The sequence below is a fragment of the Heteronotia binoei genome, chromosome 5 (assembly GCF_032191835.1).
Source record: "Heteronotia binoei isolate CCM8104 ecotype False Entrance Well chromosome 5, APGP_CSIRO_Hbin_v1, whole genome shotgun sequence".
Lineage (NCBI taxonomy): Eukaryota > Metazoa > Chordata > Lepidosauria > Squamata > Gekkonidae > Heteronotia > Heteronotia binoei.
Genome location: NC_083227.1, coordinates 134,829,275 through 134,839,984, shown reverse-complemented (window position 1 = coordinate 134,839,984; position 10,710 = coordinate 134,829,275). Strand labels below are relative to the sequence as shown.

The 10,710-nt window shown below is 44.0% G+C and overlaps 1 protein-coding gene across 1 annotated transcript in view; it reads left to right on the top strand.

Moving 5' to 3' along the window:
- Positions 1-10,710, top strand: part of SEC24A (SEC24 homolog A, COPII coat complex component) — a 63,114-nt gene that overhangs the window by 12,512 nt on the left and 39,892 nt on the right. Inside the window, exon 4 of the mRNA XM_060240447.1 lies at positions 1,026-1,193. Within this exon, the coding sequence (XP_060096430.1) occupies positions 1,026-1,193 (168 nt within the window). The remainder of the gene's footprint in view (positions 1-1,025; positions 1,194-10,710) is intronic.

Sequence of the window (10,710 nt, the reverse complement as noted above, 5' to 3'; positions counted from 1 at the left end):
GCAACATTCAAATATGAATTAATGCAGAGATTTCTGTATGGCTGAGTATGGAGGATTTTGCGTACTGTGTTAGTTTTTATTTCTGTTTTTTCAATATTAATGTCCCCCCCCCCCAAACAAAGACACTTTTTTTTTTTAATATAAAAGCTTTATTGGTATAAAGTTCAAGGTACAAAGGTGGTAGTACATCAGCAGATGCATAGCATATACCAATATATAGTGAGGAAGTGGATACATACAATGTTAACCATTAAAAAACTAATTACAACAGTAGTTGGCATGACATTAATATAGCATGGTATGAGTCATTAGGGTTTCTGCTGTCTTTTGAGACTTTATCAATAAAGGGACGCCATTTACACACGAAGTCCGAGGAAGCGGTCTGGGAGGAGCAACGTGGATCTAAGTCATAGGTGAGCTTATCTAAAACAAAATAATCCCATAGTTTCAGCCACCATGCCTGTCTCGAGGGAGGAGTTTGTTGCTTCCAAACCAGGGCAATTGCAAATTTAGCTGCCACGAACATATGTGAAAAGACACTTCATAAAGATGGAGTTATGATTTGCTGGTTTTTTGTCTCACTGGGGTAGCAGTTAAGCAGTAAACAATTTTATCTGTGGGGTCTGGAACAAAACAGGCATTTTTCAAACATTGAACAGGTCAGATAGAAAAACAAGGTTAGGGCTAGCAAAGTATTTTGGAGGAAAGGGGTAGTTATTTTTGGAAAGCACCCAAGTGCCTACAAATATGGAGCATAGTTAAAGCTCAAAATATGTCCAGCAAATAAGAACACAGATTGAGCTCTTTTATCATGTCTTGAAAATATCTGTCTTGAAAGCATATGAGAAGAAGTATTTTGTTCACATTGTACTATGGAATAAATAAGGAGGGGAGGTTAAGTTCTTTAAACTTGCTTGGGGTCTTATGTAGAATAAAAATTAATATTTGTGACTTTTTTTGGTTCTGAAGCAAAGTAAAATTCTTCATTGTGCTGTGTTGGTTTTAAGTTCTGGATGCTTTTTCAGGTCCTGTTCCTCTGCCACATAATCCGTCAATATATTCACCACTTCAACCTCCTTTAGGACCTCCTCCCATTGGAAATCCAGCTTCTACACAGCCATCAGCTCCTCCAACAGCTCCACTAGGAAGTATTGCATCACCAACTCTGCAGAATTCAGCAAAAAAGCAAGAAGGTGGGACAATGCTTGCTTTATGGCAATAAAAATTGCTTAGATACATTACTGGCATGATAAAACCATCTATTTTTGTTTTTTGCTATGAGTTGAATGTTACTACAGCAGCACTATTCGCATTCATCTCGCAGATCGTGATCCAGTCACAATGGTATAGCATCCATTTGGTCCTTACAAAGGCCACTGAACCAGATACATCTGTTAGCCAAATTGCCCTCAAAAGAGGTGTGGGGGGAATTATTTAGGTGGGCAAAGACGGCAAAATGTACAGGGTCAATAACCTATGTATACAGGAGTCAGTCCACCCAGGAGCCCTCTTCTAATGATGAGGAGATTGGTTTACTAAAAATAGGGTTTTATTAGAAAAATCACTCAATCATACAAGAAACACAATTATCAGCAATCACACAGGTATAGGAAAATAGGTGGGGAAAATTAATAGGGACATATGAGGAAAGACAAACAGGGTGATACTATACCTCATGATAATGAATGAAGGATGATCCTCCAGTGAAGATGATAAGGGAAGGGGAAGCAAGAGACGACCAGTGTCACTTGCAATAATGGGCCCAATACCGATCAGGAATTGGGGGTGACACTGACAGCAAGGGTAGAGGTACCATCAGAGAGACACACGGCTGGCCAAAAATCTAGCCTTTTTATAGTCAATGTCGTATCCTGAGGCAGGATCATGTGATGGTTGACATCTACCCAGAGATGGCTCCCAAGAATTTGATGAGTGTTGATGGTTTGCTAAGTGCAAACCATATTCTAAGCAAAGAAACTAGAGTGGTCGATCTGGAGCTGAATCGTTACCTATTGTAACACCTTGGGTAAAACAATAGAAAGGCAGGATGTGGCTGTTGACAATCAATCATCTTCAGCTATGCTGTATTATGTAAGACTCGTCTTGATGGGCGACAGGAAGAATCTTTTGTTTGGTGAAGAGATGTTGCAGCAGCTTATTGTTGACTATTTTACAATGCATCTGCATTTCCAAAATAGTTGGCAGGTTTCTGGAATGTGATATATGATGGAGACATCTTCTCTGCATGGTGATTTGCAGGAGTGAGTGTTGTCTTTTTGGGACATCTAAGGAACATGGCTTGTATCAGGACTGCTTCTGGTGCTGTCTTCTTGATGACAGGGATGCAGTTTCTGTTCTGCAGGGCTGAGCAGTTTGTCTGGGAAGCACAGTCTGGAATCCTCTTAACAATAACAGGCACAGGCAGGAAGCCTGCTGAGGCCTGACTGGGAGCACTGTTGTACAGTCCATATAGACTAAATGTCCGTAATGAGGCTAGCACTGGAGCCTGAGAGTTTTAGTCCACTATAGTAAAATTGCCGCAAGAGCCCAAATGATTATAGTCCATTGCAACTGAATCTCCATAGTAAATCTGGCCTAAGAATTAAGAGAATTATAGTCCATAATAGTTAGAGGGGGGGTCCAGGGCTAACACATCCCCATAAGTCTTTCATTCCATGGATCATGTTTCCCATATGATGAGTTACAGTGGCTGGGCATTTACCATTTTTTGTTTGTTTTTTGTGATTTGGTACTTGTTTTGGTTTTTTGCAAATCCCTCTTGAGAGAAGAAACAGCCTGAAAATGTCCAAATAAATACAATTTGTTTTCTGAAAGAATTCCAAGTGATTTGTTTTTAATTGAATATTGAGCTTATTTTGTGCTTTAACTAGCTTCATTTTAAGCCGACAGTATATTTAACTCTGAATTAATGTACATTTTATTATTTAAATAAGTACAGTAGATTTCAGCAGGAAGTGTAGGTAATAGATTTCTCATATTTCCCTTTTTGTTTATGAAATCTCCATTCCCAGCAGTCAAAAAGAACTGGAGGAGGAGAGCGCTTGGAAAATCAGTATTTCCTAATGCCTCCCACTGGAAGATTTCAGGATTGTTGCAACTGTTTGTTTAAAAGTAATGAAATAAAACTTTAGACATAGCCAGTGTAACTTTCCAGACATATTTTACCAATATTTTGGCACAGCAGTTGTGAAGGAGCCACTTTCTTGGTAAGAGACATTAACACTGCCTGTTAACAGAAGCAAATCTCTGACCTCTAGCAAGCACCAGGGAACAGACTTTAAGGACCCAGTATGGCAAGTTGGATCCAGTGATCTGTCATCTAGGATTCTGAGGAGTGTGGATCTTCCCCACTTTCCCTTCTAGCTCCAGGGAAGTTTTCCTGGGGTCACAGGATGTAGTGGGGGAGGGGAAAGGGAGAAAAATCACCCTTCTTCTGTTAGTAGACATGCACTGAGGGAGGAAACAGCAATTTTCTTCTTTCTGCTTCCTCACTGCAGCCTAATTCCCTGGTGGCTATTACTCCACATGGTCTTGTGACTCCCACAATCAATTTTATTGAGGTTGGAAGGAACTGCAGGTTGGATCCAGCACACCTTTTTTATTTCATGTTGTACATACTATATTTATCTGTAGTGTGACACTATCTTGCCTCATTAATGCATTCCCCCAAATTCTGAGGCATCCTTAGTTAATGAAATATAGTCAGTTAAATCTTTTTCTGCTTAGCGTTTTTGTGCTAGTATAAACTATGTAAGGTTTTGGCATTTAAGTGATATTGCATTATTTCCATGTGATACTGAATGGCCAGATCATCTGAAGCAGGCAGTCTGAGGACCCAAGTGAGTTCTATTATTAGATACTGTTTTATGCGATTATATATATAAGCAGAGAAACAAACACTGAATCAAGCTGATTTAATGACAAATATTTTGGTAACCTTAGGAGCTAAGGATAACAGGGAAGAATAATTTTGTTGTGACCAGATACATTAAAAGAGCATGGCAGGAAAGCTACATCAAAGGGCTTTATTCTAGTAAATTACTAGATGGTGGTGTCTACCAATCTATAATTGTCAGTCATTTCCCTTATTCTGATAAGAGTATGAATGACTTCTGGTCCAAGTATTGCATTTTAAATGCATCAAATTTGGATGAAAGGAATGGCCATTTTTTGGCCTGCAAAATAAGGTAGGGTGATGAAAACCTGACTGCAGGTATGCTCAATTTTGATTAAGTTGCTTTGCCATTCAGCTGTTCCTTAACATTTGACTTAGAAGTGATGAATGCTGTTTAAACATGCAAGAAATTGTATGCACTGCATCTGTAATATATCCTCATACTATAGTTCCCTCATGGGTCAGAGGCCAAAGAGCAGCTATTGTTTTCACCAGGACTCTTCTTCATATAGGCATGTTTCTGTACCAACGAGTTACACCAGCAAATGGTGTAGTGGTTAAAAGTGGCGGACTCTAATCTGGAGAACTGGGTTTGATTCCCCACTCCTCCACATGAATTCTGCTGAGTGACTTGGCCAGTCACAGTTCTCTCTCAGAACTGTCTTCAGTGCAACCTACCTCACAAGGTAACTGTTGTGTAGAGAGGAAGGGAAGGCTACTATCAGCCACTTTGAGACTCCTTAGGGCAGAGAAAAGCAGGATATAAAAAGTCGTCTTCAAGTAAGTGTCTTTGGCCACCAAATGCCTTTCCTCATCACAGATTTTAAGGAGCCTGCAGAAAGCTGTCATGAGCAGTTATTGACATTTTGCTATTTGAGGTTGGGAGAATAGTTATACAGGGAGATAAAAACATTTTTTTCTCATCTGTGGAGGAAGGTTATTGTTGCAAAGGTTAATGCCACACAGGCAGGGCTGTGCTTAAGATGTCGCAGAGTTCTTCCATTTCCAGTGAAATATAGATTCCTCTGGTACATACCCTGTCTGCTCTAGAGAAATAGGAGATTCCCAGAGCTTTGCTCTTTGCCACCATTAAATACTTGCAAAAAGACAAATCAGGGGTCATGGCAAAAAAGGCATGAAAAAGACCCATTGTCTACTCAACCCTGTACAGTTAAATTCTGCTGCTGCCAAAGCCATGTGGTGACTATGCTTGCCTTGTGTTGCTGGGGGAGCGGTTGCATGGAGGCTCAGAAGAAGCACCCTCTGAGAATCTCTCCTTCACACCCATAGTGGAGAATGTATGTGTTTATATATGTAGTAATAATATCTTTGCAGAGAGCTCTGGGATAGAGCAGAGAAGTGCTACAAGCATGAGGTTTGTGGCCTAGCAGCTGGGGGAGTTGCTGAAAACTTCTGAGTTTGTGTGAAGGGCTGAAGGTGAAGGTGATTGTTGCTGATTGATTAGGAGTGGTTGTGTTCCCCACCCTCTTTGCATTATTAAGCTGCGCCTTGCCAGAGGCGTGAGCCTTTGGCGTGAGCCGAAGGGCACGAGCTAAAGGGCTCTTGGCCTGTGGCTCTTAGCCTGGGGGCTGTGTAAGGACCAGGAACCCAGATTCCTTGTGTTCCCAATAAGTTAGGTAGACTCTCCAGGTGGGGAGCCACATAAACAAACAGGGTTTAAAAGGGGACTGCATATTTTTTAAAAGCTATCATGAAGGTAGAATGCCAGCAGGGGGGTGGGGGCTTTCCAGTGTTTTGCATTGAGTGTCACATGTATGACTATCTGCCCACAGGACAGAAGTCTTGGGTGTGTGCTCAATGCAAGGAGCTCCTGGTCCTCAGGGAACGAGTTCGTACCCTTGAGGCTGAGGTGACTGACCTGGAGAAGCAGAGACAGTCAGTTGGAGAAGACTCTCGGGGACGTGTTAGATGAGCCCCGCTCTGAACGTGGCAGCCCCGTTGCTGCCAGGGAGCATGAGGGTCGAGAGGGAACAGCACACCGGGCTGAGGATAAGGGGAATGCACCCTCAGAAGGGACCTCTTCTTCAGTTGGTGAACGGGAATCCTTTCGCGCCAAGGAACCGTCCCTGGGCACGGACAGAGGGGGGGTCTTGGTACTTGGTGATTTGATCCTTGGGCAAGTAGACAGCTGGGTGGCAAAACCGCGTACTGACTGTATGGTGACTTGCCTGCCTGGTGCGAAGGTAGCAGACATTACACATGTTGTAGATAGGCTGATAGACAGTGCTGGGGAGGAGCCAGTGGTCATGGTGCATGTTGGCACCAACGATGTGGGGAAATACAGCCGTGAGGTCCTGGAGGAAAAATTTAGGCTGCTAGGCAGGAGACTTAAGGCCAGGACCTCCAGGGTAGCCTTCTCAGAAGTGCTACCTGTTCCACATGCAGGGCTGGAGAGACAGGCACAAATTAGAAGTCTCAATGTGTGGATGAGACAATGGTGTAAGGAGGAAGGGTTTAAGTTTGTTAGGCACTGGGATGCTTTCTGGAACAAGCGGGAGCTGTACAAAAGAGGCGGTCTCCACTTGTCCCTGGATGGAACCAGGCTGCTGGCGCTTAAAATAAAAAAGGCGGCAGAGCACTTTTTAAACTTCGGTAAATCTTGGGGGAAAGCCGACAGGAGATGAAATGTCTCTTGTTTGGGAGGACTCATCTCAAAGAGATGAAGGGTTAGCTGTTACTTTTCTACCGGGTAATGGATCAGAGTTGTCCACTGAGATGGTGACAAACAGAATGGACTGCCTGCCAGAGTCTTGAGGCGGCAAGAGGAAGGTGGTGGGCCTAGCTTGCCTGGGAAATTATAGATGTTTGTACACAAATGCTAGAAGTGTTCAAAGTAAAATTGGTGAGTTGGAATGTTTAGTGTTGGGAGAAAACATAGACATTGCGGGAATTTCAGAAACTTGGTGGAATGAGGAGAATCAGTGGGACACGGTGATTCCTGGATATAAGTTATATCGGAAGGATAGGGAGGGAAGGGTTGGAGGTGGGGTGGCTCTGTATGTCAAAGAGGGCATACGGTTCAGTAAGACTGAGGTCAGAGAATTAGATTCCCTTCTAGAAATGCTTTGGGTTGAAATAGAGGGCCCAAAAGGAAATTTAACTATGGGAGTTTGTTATCGGCCACCAAATCAAAAGATAGAGGATGACTATAATATGATGGAAGGCTTAAAGATGGTGGCTAGATGTAAAAACTGTGTTGTCATAGGTGATTTTAACTACCCGCAGATTGATTGGGTCAATATGTGTTCTGGTCAAGAGAAAGAGATTGTGTTTCTAGATGCTCTCAATGACTGTGCTATGGAGCAGATGGTCTCTGAACCTACCAGGGGTGGGGCGATCCTGGATTTGGTCCTAAGTAATGCCCAAGACTTGGTGAGAGATGTAAACGTGATCGCACCGCTTGGGAGCAGTGACCATAACGTTATTGATTTCACCATTTGTATAAATAGAGAGTTGCCCCAAAAAACCAGCACAACCACGTTTAACTTTAAAAGGGGTAAATTCTCAGAGATGAGGAGGCATGTGAAGAGGAAACTGAAAGGAAAGGTAAATACAGTCAAAGCCCTTGGGGAAGCTTGGAGGCTCTTTAAAACTACAATCCTAGAAGCTCAGATAAAATATATACCACAAGTTAGGAAAGGCACAAATAGGTATAAGAGAAGGCCTGTATGGTTAACAAACAAAGTAATGGAAGCTGTAAAAGGTAAGAAGGATTCCTTTAAGCGGTGGAAAGCTAATCCAAGTGAAAATAATAAAAGGGAACACAGGCTGTGCCAAATCAAATGCAAGACTGTGATCAGGCAGGCAAAAAGGGACTATGAGGAGCATATTGCAAAAAACATAAAGACCAACAATAAAAATGTCTTCAAATATATTAGAAGCAGGAAACCAGCCAGGGCGGCAGTGGGGCCCTTAGATGACCAAGGGGTCAAAGGATTACTGAAGGAGGATAGGGAAATGGCTGAGAAGCTGAATGCATTTTTTGCCTCGTCTTCACTGTGGAAGATGAGAAGTGTTTGCCTACTCCAGAACCACTTATATTGGAAGGGGTGTTGAAAGACCTGAGTCAAATTGAGGTGACAAGAGAGGAGATTTTACAACTGATAGACGAATTAAAAACTAATAAGTCACCAGGTCCCATGGCATACATCCAAGAGTTCTGAAAGAACTCCAAGTTGAACTTATGGATCTTCTGACAAAAATATGTAATCTTTCATTGAAATCTGCCTCCGTTCCTGAGGACTGGAAGGCAGCAAATGTCACCCCCATCTTTAAAAAGGGTTCCAGAGGAGATCCGGGAAACTACAGGCCAGTCAGTCTGACTTCAATACCGGGAAAGTTGGTAGAAACCATTATCAAGGACAGAATGAGTAGGCACATTGATGAACACGAGTTATTGAGGAAGACTCTGCATGGATTCTGTAAGGAAAGATCTTGCCTCACTAACCTGTTACATTTCTTTGAGGGGGTGAACAAACATGTGGACAAAGGAGACCCAATAGATATTGTTTACCTTGACTTCCAGAAAGCTTTTGATAAAGTTCCTCATCAAAGGCTCCTTAGTAAACTCGAGAGTCATGGAGTAAAAGGACAGATCCTCTTGTGGATCAAAAACTGGCTAATTAATAGGAAGCAGAGAGTGAGTATAAATGGGCAGTCTTCACAGTGGAGGACGGTAAGCAATGGAGTGCCGCAGGGCTCAGTACTGGGTCCCATGCTTTTTAACTTGTTCATAAATGATTTGGAGTTGAGAGTAAGCAGTGAAGTGGCCACGTTTGCAGATGACACTAAATTGTTCAGGGTGGTGAGAACCAGAGAGGATTGTGAGGAACTCCAAAGGGATCTGTTGAGGCTGGGTGAGTGGGCGTCAACGTGGCAGATGAGGTTCAATGTGGCCAAGTGCAAAGTAATGCACATTGGGGCCAAGAATCCCAGCTACAAATACAAGTTGATGGGGTGTGAACTGGCAGAGACTGACCAAGAGAGAGATCTTGGGGTCGTGGTAGATAACTCACTGAAAATGTCAAGACAGTGTGCGTCTGCAATAAAAAAGGCCAACGCCATGCTGGGAATTATTAGGAAGGGAATTGAAAACAAATCAGCCAGTATCATAATGTCCCTGTATAAATTGATGGTGCGGTCTCATTTGGAATACTGTGTGCAATTCTGGTCACTGCACCTCAAAAAGGATATAATAGCATTGGAAAAAGGTCAGAAAAGGGCAACTAGAATGATTAAAGGTTTGGAACACTTTCCCTATGAAGAAAGGTTAAAATGCTTGGGGCTCTTTAGCTTGGAGAAACGTCGACTGTGGGGTGACATGATAGAGGTTTACAAGATTATGCATGGGATGGAGAAGGTAGAGAAAGAAGTATTTTTCTCCCTTTCTCACAATACAAGAACTTGTGGGCATTCGATTCATTGTTGAACAGTCAGGCTAGAACGGATAAAAGGAAGTACTTCTTCACCCAAAGGGTGATTAACATGTGGAATTCACTGCCACAGGAGGTGGCGGTGGCTACAAGCATAGCCAGCTTCAAGAGGGGATTGGATAAAAATATGGAGCAGAGCTCCATCAGTGGCTATTAGCCACAGTCTGTGTATATATATATGTGTGTGTGTGTGTGTGTATATATATATATGTGTGTGTGTGTGTGTGTGTGTGTGTGTAAAAAAATTTTGGCCACTGTGTGACACAGAGTGTTGGACTGGAGGGGCCATTGGCCTGATCCAACATGGCTTCTCTTATGTTCTTATCTTCATGCAAAATGTTAAATTGTGACCTACAACTTTTGATTGCTAATGGTAACTTGTCAGTTAATAACTTGTCAGCCGACGTGGGGATTCAGGGGTTGGCTCTACAATGGCTTACCTCTTTCCTCAAGGGTCGGGGACAAAGAGTGGCGATTGGGGGTGAGCTGTCCCGGAGGTACCCGCTGGATTGCGGGGTCCCTCAGGGGGCAGTTCTCTCCCCGATGTTGTTTAACATCTACATGCGCCCTCTTGCCCAGATTGCCCGGAGATATGGGCTGGGCTGTCACCAGTATGCTGATGACACCCAGCTCTATCTACTTATGGACGGCCGGCCTGCCTGTGTCCCTGAAAACCTGGACCTGGCATTGCAGGCCGTATCTAGATGGCTTAGGCTGAGCGGGCTGAAACTAAATCCGTCGAAGACAGAGGTCCTTTGCCTTGGTCGCCGTGGTCCGGGGAGGGAGATTCCCTTACCGGCCCTTGATGGTGTGCCCCTGTCAGCGGCGCACAGGGTTAGGAGCCTGGGGGTGCTATTGGAGCCTACTTTAATTATGGAGGCCCAGATAGCGGCCACTGCCAAGTCCGCATTTTTTCATCTTAGGCGGGCAAGGCAGTTGGCCCCTTTCCTGGAGGACGACGACCTGGCAACAGTGATCCATGCAACGGTCACCTCGAGGCTGGATTACTGCAATGCCCTCTACATGGGGCTGCCCCTGTGCCGAACCCGGAAGTTGCAGCTAGTGCAGAATGCCGCTGCCCGGCTGTTGTTAGGGCTCCCTAGATGGGAGCACATTCAGCCGGGGCTTTGGGGACTGCACTGGCTGCCGATAACATACCGCGTTCGGTACAAGGTGCTGGTTATGACCTTTAAAGCCCTTTATGGCCTGGGACCTGCCTACCTTAGGGACCCTCTCTCCCCACATGTTCCCCAGCGAGTGCTGAGAGCGGGGTCCCAAAACCTTCTCACAATCCCTGGGCCAAAGGAGGCCCGTCTGAAAGTGACTAGAGACAGGGCCTTC